The 19312-nt window shown below is 52.4% G+C and overlaps 2 protein-coding genes across 2 annotated transcripts in view; both read right to left on the reverse strand.

Moving 5' to 3' along the window:
* The window catches only part of PLEKHM3 (pleckstrin homology domain containing M3), a 137048-nt gene that overhangs the window by 11691 nt on the left and 106045 nt on the right, over window positions 1–19312 (reverse strand). Inside the window, exon 15 of the mRNA XM_074829388.1 lies at window positions 7630–7795. Coding sequence (XP_074685489.1) covers window positions 7630–7795 — 166 coding nt within the window. The remainder of the gene's footprint in view (window positions 1–7629; window positions 7796–19312) is intronic.
* FZD5 (frizzled class receptor 5) lies at window positions 959–5092 on the reverse strand. The gene has a single exon (XM_074829386.1). It carries the CDS (start codon window positions 5060–5062, stop codon window positions 3332–3334), a length of 1731 nt encoding a protein of 576 aa, XP_074685487.1. The 5' UTR covers window positions 5063–5092; the 3' UTR covers window positions 959–3331.

Here is a 19312-nt window from a genome sequence, read left to right on the forward strand (position 1 = left end):
TCAGGGCCTGATCGCAGGGCGAGGGACTGATACTATGCAAACTGCAGAACGCCAATAAAAGTTGATCGTTAACCCCCTTCTACCAGCGAGGTGTGACCTTGGCCTGTCAAGGAAACACGCTGTCAGCGAGGTCACGGGCACCGGCCAGCAGCACAGCCTGCCGGCACGGCAGCCCCCAAGGCCTACAGCCAGTTCAGTGCAGAGCTGGGCTGCTGCACCCAGGCTGGGACACGGTGGGCCACGGCATGCCAGCGGCGGGGGCACGGGTGTGTGACATCCCCTGGGCCGAGGGCAGTGCTGCATGGGGTTCCTGCACACAGAACATGCTGTTCCTGCACCATGCTTCACCAGCCCCCCCACGATCCCTAGTGATAAGAGCCCTGCGCAGCCCTCCAGCACATGCCTCCCCATCCCCCCACAGTTAAGTTTTTATGGTAATTAATATTCTAGCAGAAGCAAAGAAAACGAAAGACACTTTTTTTGTCCTCATAAATAACTAATCTCAATACTTCTCTTTTTGAATAAAATTTCTTCAGCTTTTCACAAAATATAGTACAGTTATTTAAACAACATTGAACAGCATCAGTAACGGAAGAGGCAAAAACCAACAATGTAAATTGGCTACAGCTTACAGGGCTGACGGCAACAGCTCCTTCCCCCTGCTGCCACTTGTTGCCGAGAAGCCAGGCTCAGACACAAGTTGATTGTATTAACCTACTGTTAGATCAAAGCTGAAAATGCTCTTGCATTTTTCAATAGGCAACGGTTTGTAACTAATCTTGGACTTCTCTTTTTTTAAAAACAAAAAAAAAAGCTTTACACAGTCAGTTGCACTTTGGAAAAAACAAAAACAACAAAACACCACCTTTGACACGGTTTTGTTCATTGTATTGCATGATGTGTGTTTAGCTGTATCTACAAAAGGCACTAAAGAAAGAGAGGAGTCCAGCGAGGCGTGGATTGGAGCAGGTTGAAGTCATTTAATGCCCTGGATTACAACACGAGACTACCCACAGCGTCTCTGCGCCTGACCTGCCTTGCTGCCGAGAACACACCTGTCCCAAACCCGTATCAAAGGTCACTGCAGCTTCCATATGTACAAACCAGACTATAATACAACTATTTACAGTTTGTAACACAACATGGTGCAATTCTGTCCACAATGAAGTACTGCAACATGCTGGAGGGAGCGAGCCCTCTGTCGCAAGAGTGCTGATATGTGCAGCAGAGCAGTCCCTGCCGAGCCCTCAGCCCCTGCACCGCTGGCTCCTCTGGCCAGAATGCCCTAGAGACACTCCTGCGGCACCTTGGCAGGACCTTTATCAGTAGATGTGCCACTTGAGCCTCCCCTCACTTCCCAGGCTTTGGTTTTAAAATGAGGTGGAAACCTTCATGACTGAAGTGGTCCAAGGGTGTTGAGAACAACATCAAATCCCTGCAGTCCCGCGGGAGCAAAGCCAGCAGTTGTTCTCCAGTGCTCGAGCAGCTGGGTCACGGTGCCACGCTTGAAGGAGGGCAAAAAGGACTTGAGTAATGGCTGGGCAGTTACATACATGATCACCACTTAGGGCAGGGGAAAAGAAAAAAAAAATCGGGTCTTTTCACAAGTGGGCTGAAGCCAGAGGCAGCTACCTCTTGCCAGCTGTGCTGCAGCCGGAGCCCCTCGCCCTTGCTGTGGGCTGCATTCAGTGAAGTTACAGCAGGGCCCATACACCTTCCCCCCCCCCCTCCCCCCCCCCCCCCCCCCCCCGTTGCCATCATTCTACTTATCGAAACCCAGCTGTCACCACCACTTAATGCCAAGGGACCAGTTCTGTCAGTGCTCTGCTGCTGCCTGACCTGGGGAAATGAAAAAGGCTTGGGAAGCTGGAGGAAAGGGAGTACGAGCGCTCTGCTGAGTTTTCCTAAATTAACCGCTCACTCTCAAACTCGGCACCATCTCCAGCAGAGGCGCAGCTTTGAATAAAGCAGCAAGCGGTGCTGAAGCAGGCTGGCTGGAAAACTCAGCTGCTCCCTGGGAGAGACAGCCAGCCACCTGGCTCAGAAACCCCCCCATGCACACACTACCTGCGGCAGAAGTGCAACCCCCCTTTTTGGGTTGGTGGTGCCCTGCTCAGCTGCTGCGTGGGGTGCCACAGCCAGCAGGCTGGCACGGGGCTGGTGGGCAGCACGCGGGGCTGCCTACCTCACCCCAGGTAACCCGCACGGCCCAATGGAGATCCGAGAAACTCACCCCGCTGCAGAGGCGAGAGGTGCGGAGCAGCATCGACCCCTGCCCAGGGCACACGGCAGCTCAGGAAGGGGCCTTGGCTCCTTGCAAACCCAGCACGGGGATGGCAGCCTCGTCACCCGCACAGGCCCCTGGCTCTCCAAGGGCGGGTTGCTCCACGGTGCTCCACAGGCAGTGGAACCGGCTGCCCATTGCAGAGCACCTGGGAGTCCATGCCACAGAGCTGAGCCCCACCGGCCCCAGCCCCTGCCCAGCGAGAGCTGGCACACGCTTGCCAGGGGGAGAAGGGACCTCTGGGGTCGCCTGGTCCCCACCTGCACTGCACAGTTGGGACCCTGTCCCTGCCCGCCTCGAGGGCCAGGTGGTCGTTCCTCTCTGCAGCCCCTTCCTCCTGCACCACCACTGCTTGCAAAGCCCCCAGCCTGTGCAGCCCCCTCCCTCCGCTCAGCGTGCTGCTGCCCAAGCGGGGCCAGTGGCAGCATCGTGCCAGGGGCTCCCAGCCCTCTCTTCTGCAAGACAGAGCTGTGTCCGGGGGCTCTGGAGGCACCGTCCTGCTCTGCCCCGGGGGGCTGGTGCAGCACAGCAGAGAGGCAGCCCCCACTGCCAGCTCTCCCCAGCCCCCTCACCTGCCCCACAGGGCTCCAGTGAGCGGCTCGGTGCCAGTGCCAGCAGATCAACCAGGGTCAGGGGCCATCACCTGCCCTGCCTGCTGCAGCTCCCCCCTTCACCCCGGCGCCAGCGAAACCTGCCCAGAGTCATGAGACACAAATCAGTGCCTGAGGGCTACCTGACTGGCCCGCAGACAGCAGCACCCCAGGACCCCAAACAGGGCGTGGGACCCCAAATGGGGCATACACAGCGGCGCCAGGCTCCAGGCCTCCCTGTCCCTCTGCCCCCATATCGCTGGCAGCACGTCTCCCTGCCCCAACTGGGGCCGCAGCTGCTCCGTGCCCCATGGGCACACATGCTCGGTCCCGGGCAGCACTGCCACGGTGGGGCTGAGGATGCTGGGGGTGGCCCAGCTGCCACCCCCTCTTCTGTGGCCCAGGGTCTTTGCAACCCTCTCCTCCCTGTGGCTGGGGTCACTGAGGCTCCTTCCCGTCACACGTGGGACAGCGGGACCTGCTTGTGATAGGAGGCCATGCTGGGCAGCACCGTCCTGCCCGCCAGCGCCGGGCTGGCCTCACCATACATGGAGGCGCCCGCAGGCTTCCTGGCCCGGCAGCAGCGGGCTGTGAAGCGCCTCCAGGACTCGAGCGTCTTGCCAGACCAGATCCAGACGCCAGAGGTGATGCCCACCACAAGGCACATGAAGTACTTGAGCATGAAGACGGCGTAGTCAGGCTTGGGGCGGTGGGGGTCCCCCGGGCAGGAGCAGTTCTGCGCCCGCTCCCACGCCTCCCGGTTGTGCTGCTCGTAGATGTAGCAGGCGATGACGATGGTGGCGGGCACGGTGTAGAGCACGGTGAAGATGCCGATGCGGATCATCAGCTTCTCCAGCTTGTCAGTCTTGGTGCCGCCCTGCTTGATCACGCTGCGGATGCGAAAGAGCGACACGAAGCCGGCCAGCAGGAAGAGGCTGCCGGTGAAGAGATAAACCACCAGCGGTGCCAGCACGAAGCCCCGCAGGTTCTCCAGGCTCTGGTTGCCCACGTAGCAAACCCCGGCCACCGGGTCACCATCCACAGAGCTGAGTGCCAGTACAGCGATGGATTTGGCACTGGGGATGAGCCAGGCAGCCAGGTGGAAGTACTGCGCGTAGCTGGCGATAGCCTCGTTGCCCCACTTCATGCCGGCGGCCAGGAACCAGGTGAGGGACAGGATGACCCACCAGATGGAGCTGGCCATGCCAAAGAAGTAGAGGAGAAGGAAAACGATGGTGCAGAGGGCAGGGCCCGTGGTCTCATAGTGGATGTGGTGGTGCTCCGGGTTGCAAGCCACACTGGCATGCCCCGCCACCAGCCGCACGATGTAGCCCACAGAGACGAAGAGGTAGCAAGCAGAGAGGAAGATGATGGGGCGCTCGGGGTACTTGAAGCGCTCCATGTCGATGAGGAAGGTGGCCACAGTGGTGGAGGTGGAGAGGAAGCAGAGGATGGACCAGAGGCCGATCCAGAAGGTGGCAAAGGTCTTCTCATCCTGCGTAAAGTAGGGCTGGTAGCAGGGGATGGCACAGTTGGGTACCTGCCCAGTCCTGATGCGGTTGTACAGCGGATGGGACTCCTTGGAGATGGGGATCAGGGGCGCTTTGCACTTGCACGTCCGGCCGCAGTCCAGCCCCGAGGGGCGCTGCCCGTCGTGCGGCGTCAGGTTTTTGGCCGCATCCTTGGCCGGGCGCGTGGGCTTCCCGAAGAAAGGCGGCAGGGTGGTGGCTTCCGTGCGGTTGTACCCCATGCAGAGCACCTCCGTGTCCCCCAGCACCGGCAGGCTGTCGCAGCTCATCCTCTCGGGCCAGGCGAAGCCGTACTGCTGCATGATGGGCGAGCAGCCGGCCTTGGCCCGCTCGCAGACGGAGCGGCAGGGGGGCAGCGGCTTAGTGTAGTCGGGCAGGCAGATGGGGGTGTACATGCTGCAGAGGAAGAAGCGCAGGTCCGGGGAACACTGGATCTCCACCAGCGGCCAGAACTGGTGCACCTCCAGCCCGGCCTCGTCCTGCGTGTCGTGGTTGAACTGGTTGGGCATGTAGGTGAGGTTGTAGCCGATGCCCTTGCACATCGGCACCGTGATCTCCTGGCACACCAGCGCCTTGGAGGCGGCGCGCCCCGCCGCCGGCAGCCCCAGCAGCAGCGGCAGCCCCAGCAGCAGCGGCACCGGCAGTCGCCGGCCGCCCATCGCCGCCGCGCGTCCTACCGCCGCCGCATGCCCCGGGCACCCGCGGCCGCCGCGCCGGGAGCGGGGCCCCGCCGGGACCGCCCGTGCCGCCGCCGCCGCCGCCACCTGCGCTCTGGGGCGGGCGGGCGCCCCCGCGCCGCGCCGCGCCCGCGCCCCGCCCCTCGCCCCGCCCCGGGAACGCCCCCGGGCCCCGCCCCGCCGCTGGCCCCGCCCCCGCCGGGGCTCCCGGGGGCCGCCCGCGGCACCGAGCCCCGCAGCACCGAGGCCGACCGCCCCGGCGGGAGACCGCGCTGCCCCCCGGCACCCCCCCCCGCCGGGCCCCGGCTGCTGGAGGCGTCCCGGCGGAGCCCCGCCCGCCGGCGCTCGGACACACGCGGCGGCCCCGACCCGGACGGCGGCGGCGCGGGGGGAGGCGGCGAAGCGCGAAGGTGACGGTGCTGCCCGACCACCGACCGCTCCGCGCCCGCCCCCGGCGCCCTGTCTGCTGCTGCAGGGACCCTGACTCCTTCCCTCCCGCCCACCGTGCCCCTCCCGGGATCCCTCGTCGGCGGGAAGGGCGGAGCGGGAGGGGAGCAGCGGCCAGAGGAGGTGGCAGGAGAGGTCCGGGGCCTCACCCCACCGCAACGGGATGGGGGCAGAGGGGGGAAGCCCTGGGGCGGGGGGCTGCGTGCGGGAGTCCTGCCCCTACTCCGGCAATCGACCATCAGCCCGGGTACAAGGGTCACGGCAGCATCTCCCGCTGCCGCCTCCTGCCGCCGCCCGCCCCCGGAAAGCCCAGCCTCCGCGGGGAAGGGGAACCGGCCCCGCCGCCGCCCGCCCCGCTGGCAGGGCGCAGGCAGCCGCGCTGCCGGCCCGGGCCCGCCGCTCCCCGGCAGCCGCGGGAGAGGCTCCGCCAGCCGCCTTCGTGCCGGCGGGCGCCGGGGCACGGTGCCAGCGAACGAGGCCGGCTCTCTCGGGAGAGGCTGCCCGGGGCCGAGGGCCCTTCCCCGGCGCCCCGGGAAACGCGGGCTGCCGCCGGAGCGCCGCCAGGGATCCCGTCCTGCCGCGCTCAGGAACGGGCAACCGCGCGCCAGCAAACACCCCGGCGAGCAGCCCGGCCTCCAGCGGCTGCCACTGGCCCTGATGGCCACGGCACGCCCAGGGCAACCAGGGGAACAGACCCGCTCAGAAACCACGTTTGGGGGTCATGTGCTGCACCCGCTACGGCAGCACCCCTGCTGTGGCCGAGGAGGAGCTCCCTGCACGGGGGCTCCCCGCTCCTCCGTGGATGTGGATGGAAGGGCAAGTAGGGGCCGAGGACTCGCAGCCCACGCTGGATCTGCCAGTCGAGACGTACCCCCAGCGCATCGCAGGCGGGGGCCTGCTGCTGAGGAACCACAGCCAGCGCCCACAGTAGCCCCTCCCACAACCAGAGCCCAGAAAGCAAAGACTCAAAGCACGATTTGGCTCCTGCCTTCCGCCACAGAGGTCAAATCTGGCTCGCCTATCGCTCTGTGGCCAGTGGCTATTGCACCTATGGGTGGAGCACTGATGCTGCTACCAAAGTCCTCGGGGATTTTAAGGCCAGAGACCTCATTACCACCTCTGACATCCTCTGTGTGTACAAGCCCACCAAGTCTAGGCATGCATATCATTTGGCACTGACAACCTTGATGCTTAACAACTTTTCTTAAAAAAGGCCAAAGAAAGCTCAAGTCCCTATCCCTCTTCGCTTTACGCTATAAGCTTTGCCTGTAATAAAGCTACACGGAAGAGAATTACAAGTCACGTGTTCCTTTGGAACACAGTGGCATATCCGCGTAGCAGGAGTCATAACTTAATTCTCCCCAACAATGAGTTTCCGTGAACTAGCAGCCCAGCAGAAAGCAATCGCAGAAAGTTTCATTATGGCTTTCAGTTGATTATCCAAATTATAGCTGAGAGCAGAGGGCAGGCTTTTTATTATCATCATTGCTGTACAATTAGAAAATGCTGATGAAGCTCCACAAGAGCAGAAATTCTCTTTGCTGGTATTTTTCATTTTTAAAAGCGTTCCCTTGGGCAGTATCTTGGTTTGATTCGACACACAATGGGGAACAGGTACGTAGGTGGGAAGGGAGAAGATAAGAAGGGAAAATTGGGGCAGCTCTTCATTTCAGTTAATCTATCAAGTCTTGTAGCCTGGTTCAGGTTTTGCCACTCCTCCAGATGTATCTAATTCTTAGAGCCTGGCTGTAAATAATGCTGTATTTGCTACACTGGGGACACGTAAAATCCAATTAAGAGCCAGGTAGACATCTGTTGGCTTGCTCTGTGCTTCTGTTTCCTATGAATACGCAGCAGAGCACCAGAACAGGATTAAATATGGTGTAAGTGCAAGTACAGTTGATAGGCTTGTTATTCATCTCTACAGTGCTGTATAAGAGTACAGTGCTTTATGTGCATCCAGCACTATTAGCGACAGAAGCTGTGACTGCACAAAACCTACTGTGCCAAACCCTGGAGACAAAAGAGAGAGTGTTTCCCGCCCCTGAGAACTTGCTGTTGTTGTTAAAAAAACTCTACAAATTGTTAGGAAATCACTTTACCTTTAATCCACGTGCAGAGGTGTTCCTGAAGCTCCACTTGGGAGTCCAGCTAGGCCCTGCTTGTGGGTTCGTCCCATGGGATATGGGGCATGGGCTGCCAATATATGTGTCCTCATGGACATACCTTCCACCCGTTGAGGCATTTTCAGTTGGGATGCAGCAGTTCCTGGTAGAAGCAGAAAGTAAAAAGGAGGTAAATATTTCTGTATTTGGTTCTTTCACTGCTGTATTGTCAGCCTACACTGTTTACCTGGATAAACTGCCTTTGTGAAGGATACTGTGACTTTTAAAAGACTTTAGAAAAGGGCTAAGTGAGCTTCCTTTGTAAAGACTAGCTATTGCCCCTGCCCTTGTTAGAGAACTCAGCAGACTTTTCCAAAGAGCTTTTCAAGCCAGGCTCTGGGCAGGGACAATGCCGGGGAGCAATGATCTCGCTCTTGGCTTTGCCTGTACCAAAGCAAGGCAGGAACCTCCTGCCCCTCTTGTTGTAGGACCAGCACGCCATCCCTGGCCCTCGACCCTTCTTGCTTGGAGCAGCAAATCCTGGTTTTGTCTGCACTGCTGACGAGTCTCCGGCTCCCAGGAAGGGAGCGGTGGGGGCCCAGCACAGGTGACTACAGGCTGCTGGTGCCGGTGGGCAGCCTGCCAGTCACCCCAGCTGGAGGCTGTGCTAGCTCAGGCGCTGCTCGAATTAGCAGTGACCCCTGACAACCAACTGCTTGAGCGAGGGGTTGCTGAGGACCGCAGGGTGGTTTGCAGCAGCACAAGACTGGCAAGGCTGTGCCTTACTGCCTGTGGCGGGTGCAGGGACTGACAGCCGTCATGTTTGGCATCATGATGCAGCCAGCTCCAGCACAGCAGACCCACCATGTGCTGGTACAAAAGGAGATCGATGTTTCCCCTACACACAGGACACAGTTGCATGCTTCCACCCACGGCAAGTGTTTGCGTTCCCACCTGAGAGTCGCAAGGCTGTGGGCTGCCAGCACTGCAAACCCTGGCACCAAGCACCTCACGTAACTGGACCTGGAGGGGGGCTCCTATATAAGAGACCAAGATGTTTGCTGCCCCACAGGCAGGAGGGACCTGGCAGGCAGGGAGACAGGGCAGCTCTCAGCCCTTTGTGAGCAGGCAGAGCAGAATGAGAATTACTGCCGGCATCTGCAGGGGAACCCTGGCACCTGAATCCTACCGAAGTGCGACAGCAGCAGGGGCAAGCATTTCCTTTTAAAAGCTGTGGGCTGGGACAGGAATTCAGATTTCAATCACTTGAATGCTTTTCACCATGAATGCCTTGCTGAAACTCCCTTGAAAATCCTAACCTACATCAACACTGGGTTTTTTTATATATACCTGTACAATTACACACCTTAACATATTGCAGGAAAACAAAACCATGCCAAACTGTAGTCATATCCAAGCTACATGGAACTAGACAACTTCCATGTGAATTAATGCAAAACTTGAGTTCTAACAGTGACACAGACCTGACACAAGTGCTGCAGTTTGTAAAACGCTACCAGAAGTTCAAATAAGTAAGACTAAAATAGAATCAGGAAGAGTGGCTGCATTTGGAACTCATCTTGCTGGACTCATCAATTGTTACTTAACAACATTTGTACACATAAGTGCACATAAAATGTACATAATTAGTTTCTGTTGGCCTCCCTGGGGACTGGGACCCCTTTCTGAGAGGCACGGTTGGTACACAGAAGGGGTGTTCTTGCCCTGAGGTGCCACCACCACAACATGCAGACGGCAGAGGCAGGATCAGGGCCTTGGCCCAAAGCAAAGGTGCAGGAAGGTCGCTGGGGATGAGGAAGGGTCCCTGCCATGGCACAGCCCGGCCACCAGCGCCACGGCCACGGCTGATCTTCAGATCTCCTTGCTGCAATTCACACGATGCTGAGATAAGGAAGAAGCAGTGAACTTTGCATTTGATTTTCCTGTGGGGCATATTGCAGCCAGAAACTTTTCAGATACGTAGTTTTTGAAACACATCACGTTGTGCTTTTTTCTTTTTTCTTTTTTTTTTACATGGGTCCTTGAAAAGAAAACAGTCCCCATAGTGAAGTTGACATGATAAATTAGTATGGCCCTGGCAAAGCCCTCACTCTTCATTGGGCAAATACTTATTTATGGACTTTCAAATTGTGGCTTAGGTAACAACAGGGTGAGTGACTTTCAAAAAACCTCTGCCATGTATTGACCTGATAGAGCCTAATGGGTCCTTCAGAGCAATTAGGATTTATTGTGTTAACGTCTATTGTGTATAGAGACCATTTTAAAAACATGTGTTATTTACCCAGAAGGCAGTAATGACTGTTTAAATACACAGATTGTTTCTGAAATGCTTGCTGCTCTATATATTGCAAAGAAGTTACTCCAAGTATTTTTCAGAGTTAAATACCTTGCTCCACTGAGATTTCCAAGCAGGGCGATTGTACTGCACATACATTTGTATGTTTATAGCTGTAAGTAAGTGAATTGAGCTCTCAGGAAAGCTGCCAAATGAGCAACCTTGAAGCGTGAAATCTGAGATTTTTGCTTGACCAAGGGGCCAGTGCTCGCCACTATAGTGGTCTGAGCAGCTCGGGCCATTTCCCAGGTGAGAGAACAGGACATTTCCCCCGAACCACATGAGTTTTGCCCTGTCTGATCTGAATGTCCAACAGAGGTGACCTTAACAGCCAGGAAGGTGTGGTTTCCACCGTGGCACATCTAACCCTCTATGTGCACGTGAGGTGGCATCATCACCACTTCCCTGTAACCTACTGGGGGCTGGTATGCAAAAGTGCAAGTGTTGGGTTCTGAACACTGGTGCAGATTGGAGAAGCCTAACCCTTGGCCAGGCTCCTCGGCAGGTGTGAAGGAGCACAGCTTCACTGCCTGGCAAAGATCGGTGCTGGCTTACACCAGCTTTGACTCTAACCACATGAGTAAAAAAACCCAACTCATACATGGGAGCTATCAAATCCCTCTGTGAAATAACAATAATATAGACTAATTACCACTTGCTTTATCTTCAGAGCAATGCTGGTTTGATCAACACCATCTCTAAATCGGTATTTCCTTTTTCTGCCTTGTCCTTTGCTGTGAGAGACCTTCAGGGTGAAACTGCTCAAAGCAGTTCAGCTTTGGCACAATGCTTTCCCTGCCCTGCCTCAGTTCACAAGCTTTGGAAACTTGTTTTGATTTGGTTGTTTTACACCAAAATTAAAATAATATCTGTTACAGTTGCAGTACTTTATTTCCAGGGATGAAAGTACTAAGCAGTTTTCTAATCCAGCAAAGAGAGAGACAGGTTAGAGGAACCTCTAGCTGAAAATGTTGTAGCAAATACTTTGGAGTTAGCATGCAAGTTTGTAATGGCCAATGTGCAAAATCCCCTGGGGAAAACACTCAAGCAGCCTGGACCGAAGCTGGCTGAAACTTGCAATTTCTGTTTTGTGGAAAATTCCAACATTAAAAACAACGCAAAACACACCAGTTTGTGCCAAACAGGGCAAGCTGCCCATACTTCTGAGAAATCCTGCAGCATCAGGAAAAGCTGGGAGGTTTCCTGTCGCAACATGGAGAAGTCCTAGAAGCCCCCTGCCTGGGGAGGCCTTGGGAGCACAGGATGGGGAATGTCCTGGAGCAGGAGACACGGAAATCCTGGGGTGCCAGGAGCTTGCTGGGAAACCAGGCAGAATTTAGCCAGGAATCAGCCTGGTGAGCACTTGTCCCTTAGGTCCTGCCTAGTTTTCAGAGAAAGTTGGTCAGTCAAAATAGAAATGTTTCCAAGAAACTTTCTGTCTATGCTGAACTGGCATTTTACAAAGAAACTGCTATTGCTATGAACATCTGCAGTTATGGGTGGTCTCTCCTGGCCTTAAAATTCTCTGAATTGGTAAAAAACATATTACAACGACTGTCGCTGTTAAGAACAACTTCAGTCTGTGTTCACAATAGTTCAAGTTCAGTCTGGCCTTTCCTGAAAATACGAGGTTTCATACTCAAAATAGGTTTCAACCACATAAGCCACTTTGATTGACTTTCTTCACTAACCTCTGCTGCAATCAAGATTTTCCAGATGCAGTAATTCTGGACCCTCTTGAGGGAACCTTAAGGGATCTTTATTTCCAGAAATTGTTATAGACCTGTCCTCTGGAAATTGGATTCCCTTATGACATGTCAAATTGCCCACTCAAGACCAGAGGCAATCAGAAATCACACAACATTTGAAAGCTTTATCCCATATGTGTTTTCAGGTTTTCAGGAACCAGTAAGTATCAAGGCCAGAGACCTCCTGAAACAATGTCCTCCCCCTGACCTTTTAGGCATTCTTGCTAAGACCAGGCACTTCAGATTCTCCCTATCTGCTTTTGACATCCTTGAAGTGCTTGACACAGAGCTGGAGGAATATTTGGAGCTAAGGCTTAGCGATTCATGTCATTCACATCAAGTGAACCAAATTATGTTGAAATACAGACTTAAATCCCTGTATAACCAACATTTATTGGACACAAGTGAAAAGTGACAGAAACAGATGAAAAGGCAATTAGCACTAGCTGGAACTATACATGTTTTGATTACTTCCTTCTGCAAGTCATTCATGGGATAATGTAATACACAGGTCAAAGTGATTTTGGAAAGGATATTGCTAGCAAACCTCACATTCAGGCATCAGTTAGATGTGAAGAATGAACACATGCAAGTGATCCACAGAGCTCAATCTCAAATAGCAACACCTTTAGCAGGGACGAGTGTTGCAGAATTGGAGCACATCAAGAGATTTTCTGGGCAAAAGAAGAAATCCATTCTTGAAATCCTGTACCTCACTGCCATGTGCAGCACCATCAAGCACACAATGATGTTACCCTGCTTGGGATATGTCCTGGTGATGCAAGACAGTGCTCCAAAACATTTCCAATCCTTCCACAAGTGCTAGCACAGGGTTGCCAAAAATCTTTGATGACCAGGTGTAGCCCCACGTAGTCCTCTTACAGGCTCTTTTTACCAAACTGATACAATCAAACTGATTTTATATAAGCAACAAGCTGACAAAAAAGGTAGCACGACTGCTGCAAAGATGGAGTTCACACAGGCCAGCACCTTCCTTATAGCATCGAAATGGTGGAGTAGCTTGGTTCAGCTTTTTGCTCGGATAAGTCTGTCCAACTGCAACAGAATTCACTTTCTGTATGTATTGCCCTTATGTCAGTGAAACTAACTGTTCCACTATTTGTGACAAGGGAGCAGCTGAGCCATGCCTCCCACAGGCTGGCACTGCCAGACCCCAGCCATTACACTGTCACGAGGCAGACAGGATCCCACTGGGTGCAGTCAGAGAAATTACTGTGCAAGCTTCCACCACACAACTTCATTATTTGCCCCTCACTGTGCTAGGTGCTGAACATACCTGCAGTACAAACAGCTGTCAGGCTGAGCAGCCAAGGAACACAAAAAGTGGGAGAAAGGACAGGCAATTCTCCCTGCTTTTGCAGATAGAAAAGTTCTGTGATTTGCCCTTATGGCCATACAGAGCTGGGAAATCAACCCTTCAAGTCCTGAGCTGGAAAAAGACCATTCTGGCTCCTGCTGCAGACGCTGCTCTCTGTTTCTGTTCCACTAGAGCACATTAGGCTGACAACCTCCGGCGCTACACTGCAGGGATGCAAGGCTGCGTGTCCATTCAGTCAGGACTAGATTGATTGTCCTGGAGACAAAACCCCTTTCTGCTAGAGGGGCAGACTAGAGGGGCACGAGGCCAATTCCTTACCTGGGCCAGTCAGGCTGCATCCTGACAGGACTAAACATCCCTCTTTGGGGGAGGAAGGGAGAGGACAAGGTGAGAAGACAGTGTAATCCTTTCAGCTGAGACTCTGCCAGGGATGTTGCTAATTAGCAGAGAGAGGACGTGTTGTGGCTGGTGAGAGACAGACACGTTCTGTGTTGCGAGACAGTGCCTTCAACCAGCTCTATCTGTGAGACACGTACGCTGTGAGCTCCCTGATCATGTTTGCATTGCGGGAGCCATCCCAGCAACACCAGCCGAGTCCTTGATGCCTGCTGTGCTGCCCTCAGCCTTGTGTGAAACTTGTGATGGGATTTTGGATGGACCAAAAGTCTTGGTTGTGAATCTTATTTTCACTGTTCTAATACAATCAAACCTATTTTGTATAGACTTACAGAGTGGCTGTGGTCATGGAAGAAGACTGGTACTGGAGCAGCAATTGCATTTCCTAAGCTTGCTCTGGTATCTTACAGAGAGGAGAGTGTTATTCCTATAGCTAACAGAGGAAATGAGGAGGTATTTTCAGCCTCTACCAGAAGAGAGACAGCAGTCCAGAACTGTACATGTGCATGTGTACATGTATCATTTTCATGTGCTACAGTTTGGAAACATTGCCAGAAGAGACTACTGAATTTGGTCAGTTTGGTGTCTGGGCTAATTTATACTGAGCTGAATCCACAAGAGCCCAGGTTAAGTTTGTGTGGTTGTGCTTGAGATCAGCACCTGTTCCAGCACCCCTGTGTCCAAGGATAGCCGAAATGCACATCTGTTAGCTAAGAGCCAACAAACTAACCACCAGGACCTACAGCTTTCTTCCACAGATTTTATTCAGATTTCTGGTTGCCCTGCATTTCTCCTCAATACTTAAACACATATATGTGAGGTCAAAACTGCTTTACAGATCTTTTAACTTGGCATATTCCTGAGATAAAGCTAATTTGGTTGGGCACATAAGCTCCTGACCAGACCTAGTTCAGGAGATGAGCTGACACTGATAACAGCAACAAGCTGATCTTTACAGAAGTAGAGATTAAACATATTCAGCTGCACACTAATGCAGCTACCCAAGACAAGCCCAAGCCATGCTGGGCCAAAATGCGCTTTAAGAAATTCTGTACGTACCAATGAAGGCCTTGACATGACTCAGAGCTGGCACAGAAATGAGGGGAAAGGGATGGATGCAAGCGCTGTTTGCACTGTGCAGACTTCCGTGGAGAAGGAAGAGCAAAGTTTGGTCTTTGGCCTGAGCAGATTCCTCACCGCTACTGAGCTGACAGAGTTGCCATCAGACCTTTCCCTAAATAGATCATAAAAACCTGTACAGGTGATTATTTTATGAGCAAAGAGGGAAACAATGGAAGCAGAAGAGAACAAAAGCAGTGACCTCCAAGGCTCTGCTGGGGGAAGAGGGACAGGCCATGGACAAACACAGCCCAATTGCAAGGTGCGTTATGCCAGGCTGCAAAAAGGGACAGGGCTGCTTTAAAGGTCCTTGACACGGGCACAGTGCTGATCTCAAAACCATACCACCATACCCTTGTGCCCTGCTCTGGCTGCAAAGTACCTCCTGTAATCTGCTATGAGCTTTAGAGAATGAAATACAATTTACCTGCCACAAAGAAGAGCTGGATGAGGCCTCCCCAGAGCGTGGTGGGTAAAGGCGGGCTGCCAATTCCCACTCCCGAGCTGCTCCCCTCCCGGCCAGATCCGGAGGGAAGGGGGAAGGGGCAGTGGTGGCAGTAAGTGCAGAACAATTCGCTGGAGAGCCACGGAGCTCTTTGCAGTTTGCCCACTAATTACTATTAAGCCCTGCTTCCTTTTTGTGTCCCAAGGGGCGTCTTCAATGTGGCACTGCTTCTTGGGCCTTTCATGCGGCTGGGCTAACCTCTGAATAGCAGACTTCACCCCCCCTCCCCTTGCTACCTCCCTCTCCCTTTTTCTTTTCCCCTTTTGCTTTTCTGATAGTATTTTCTGTCCGTGTTGTGTAAGGCCCTAAATGAATCTTGACTGCCCCTACAGCCGACTGGAGACACACAAAAGCAGCCCATTCCAGTGGCCACAGCGCCATTGTGTGCCCTAACAATGCACTAATTGGCGGTGACAATTGTGCTGCTGGGGAGGAAGAGGGGGCCGTGGGGGGGACATGGGTCTTTTCCAATCAGTGAGGCGGGTCAATAAAAAGGAGTGTGAGGAGTGAGAAACACGCTCTGCTCCCTGTCTCTCCCACGTGCATGTGTCCCTGCCAGTCCCAAGCAGTTTGCCCCAAATTCGTACAGAGAAAGGTAAAGCGAATAATTTTAACGGGTGGCTATGCAGAGCAAGAGATGTGCAAACTAAAAGGGTCATCTCAATCTCCCAGGCTGTCTCACCATCCCAGAGGCTGAAGAGCTCATGTGATGAGGACACCACTGAGATATTCATGGGAAAAGATCAGACACAAAGCCAAGGGTATGCTGGTGCTGCAGCACTCTGCTCTGAGCACACATGTGAAAGAGAGTGCGCAGCTCTTACTGAACTGAGCTTAAAACACCCTTTTTTTGCCCAAGGACAGTGGGATGCAAGGATAGGGTGTCTGACAGGGCTCTGCTGGGGTAGGTGGTGGTCCTGTGGAGTAGGAGCCTGTGGTGCTGTTGGGACTAAGGGAACGCACCTGGGCCACATCTCAAGCACCAACTGAGCTGAGGCTCGGAGGAATGAAAGGGACGTCAGGAGCCATGGGACAGAGGCTGTCTATTGCCACTGAACCCAGTCTCACACAGAGATTTGGCTGGAGTGAGCCCATGGACTCTGAGAGCTGCACCAGTGTGAAATTAGCCCTGGAGCTTGGAGGCTGATCTATCTGACAAGTGAGGGACAGATTTCAGCTCTACTCATTAGCTTTTAAGATAAAATCTGGGACAGGAAATGGCACAGGCAATGTTTCCAAATAAGAAGCATTGAAGGCTCATCCAGTTGCCTAGGTTCAAACATGTATCAGCTCCCTCAGAGAAGGTGAAGACCAGAAGGTGTGAAGCACTCTGGTTCCTGACAGGGAAAGCAAGGCAAGCCAGGCTGGCAGCAACACTCAGATTTACAAAGGACTCTGAAATGTCCCTTCTCAACAGAGATGCTTCTCTTTTTTGAAGCTGGCTGATTTTTGAGAAGCATTGTCCAGAGCAGGGTCAGGAAGCAGGTAACTCCTCACCCCTTGAAGGACAGTTGTGGGATTGCTATGGTGGGGAACACTTCTGTTAAATGCTTTGATGGAAAAGAATTACCTCCTGCATCTGGAAATAAGCAGGAAAACACCTTCCCCTGCAGTGGCATCTAACCAGGGAACAACTACATAGGAACCACCTCTAGTAGAAGAGCAATATGTTTCTGCAGCAAGACTAACATGTATCAGCATGGCTTGGAGAAGAAATCTTGCCATAACCTCATGAAGAGCAGAGACGATGAGCAGGGAGGACAAACTGGAGCTGCAGGCCCATGGACAGGCAGGCACTGTGCCTGGATCTAAACTCCCAGGTGCTCTGACTGACTGGGACTGGCATTTCAGTTTGGTCCACTACATATAAACACTGAGCTCAGCTGCATCTGCAGCCAAAATGTTGAGGGGAAGCCTACTGTGAGCCCAATGGGAAAAGTGGAGCTGCAAACAACCTAGAGCTGAAAGTGTGCCGAGTCCAGGGTATGCTGTGTAGAAACCCTGGGACACTGGACTCTTGCCCTTTTCACCTCATGGCCACCCCAAGCACAGTATTTTTCTTAATGTCATCTCTCAGCTTTTATGGATCCTTGTCAGCATTTCCATGAAACACCAGAGGACAATTCAGTTCAGATACGTCCCTACTTCCAGGAGGAACCCTCACCTCTCTCCACTGAGTGCAAGGTGGACTTGTCAGCTGCACTAAGCTCCTAAAATTTGGTGGTGGCAATATCCTCCCTGAGACAAAATCACTAGTTACCTGCTCTAAACATAGTAAACATGCCACTTCTGCTCGCCCTCCTCTAGCAGGCCTCCACACAGCTCCTGCCGACAGCTATGGAAACATTCCCATGGATTACCACGGGTGCTGGAGGAGGGCCTTACACAGTAAGACTTCTCTGCTTCCCCTTTGCCCTAAGCCCTTCACAGAAGTACTTTATTGTTTTATGACAGCACAGTAACACTTGACATAAATTGCTAAGCACAGCTTACAATGTCAATACTGTGTAAAAACCTACAGGAGAGACCCATATTTTATTATGCTTTTGCTCTCTTTTACCTGTTATCACCAACGTTAACTCTGTGCTAGGTGCAAATGCATTTTACAAGGAGTCTGCCAATTTTATACACTGCTACAACTCATGTCTCTAAACACCAAGAGCACAGCTCTGGTTCTTTAACAAACTGCAGCTTTCATTGGAGTCAGCAGAGCCCGTATCTGTTTAAAGGATCAATCATGCTGTCTGTTAAATCAGAGATGAGTGTTCTTCAGAAGTGCAGAGTCCAAGCCAGAAGAGGATATTTTGCAATATGTACACAACAAACAACATCCACCAGCGTCACAAGAAATTGTGTGCCAACGTCTGATGACAGAATGGTGCTGGGGTCTCAGTTTTTCCACCCTAACCTTGCTCCCATGGGAGTCTGTACCCCCTGCTCTCAGAAATCAATGGGATTACTTGCAGAGCAAGGCACAATTCAGTGGAGAGACACTTACCATGTTTCATGACTTAGTTGCTGCACTTTAGGTACTTGTCTGTAGTGTCAGTCACAAATGAGATTAATTTGTAATCTTCAGTGCTATGAAAGCACTTTGGACTCAACTACTCCGTGCACACTGATTACATCTATTACTTTCTTACACAGATCCAGTAACTTGCACTTTCTTATTTTTAAACAAAACTTTACTAACAACTCCTCCTTATTCACCTGTAAATCCATCATATTGTGCCTACATGATAAACACCTGGGAACTTTCAAGTCAATGAAAGTTCAGTCCTTAACACAAGCTCTTCTCTGACTTCTCTTGCTTTCCAGATGAGCCTCACAACTTCATTTTTAATATCTGAGGCTAATGCCTCAAACTCAATTATAGAAAATCAGAAGTCACTTACTATAAACTGCGAACTGACTTTTTAGCATGTTTACAGCCTCGATGCCAAGTTTTATATTTGTCTATGCTTAAAATGGTTGGAATTTACTCCTGCTTGCCTTGGAGACTTTGTCTGGTTTCACTTGTGACACCTGATTATCTGAGATGCTTTTCACCACCTTCTCATAGCAGTAATACTCAGGCCTCTAGATGGGACCACTATTTTGCAGAGTATTTAGTTAAACAAGAACTATTTTAAAAAGACAGTCCAGAGCTATGTACACACACTCCCAGAATATTTTCGTTTGCCCTCAGCGTGCCTTTCACTGAAAAGGTATGGTAAACCTCAGACACAGAAGGTCCCTCTCCATCCCTAAGGAAAGGAGGAGGAAGCTAGCTCCATTTGGGCTAATCTACTGCTGTATTGTAATCGGGATTGTATCATACACGTTGTGGAAAAGCTGAAAGAAAAAAAATTGTTTCTTGAGCCTGAGCACAGTTCTGGACAAGGAGCTTGTGTCATTTCATTTATTTTAGACAGTGTCCTCAGGACTTCATAAACTTGTGGACTCTTAGTCACTTATTCCCAGAAGAGCTGCATTCCAGTTCTGCCACGTTTTAGAAAACCAGTCAACTTCCTGCATTAAACCAAATACTGTTAATTTTGGTCTAAGAGCTAGAAGGGTAACTTTTTAAAAATGAACTGTCATGACCTTTAAGAGAAGAGCTGAAACTTGGCTTGGCATGTTCAGGTGGTATGAACCATAATACCACTCATGGGACTTGGCCAGAGGAGATGATCGACTTTCCTGGCTCAACCTATTGTAAAGCGTTTAACATGCAA

This window comes from Strix aluco, chromosome 6 (genome assembly GCF_031877795.1).
Source record: "Strix aluco isolate bStrAlu1 chromosome 6, bStrAlu1.hap1, whole genome shotgun sequence".
Classification (NCBI taxonomy): Eukaryota; Metazoa; Chordata; class Aves; order Strigiformes; family Strigidae; genus Strix; species Strix aluco.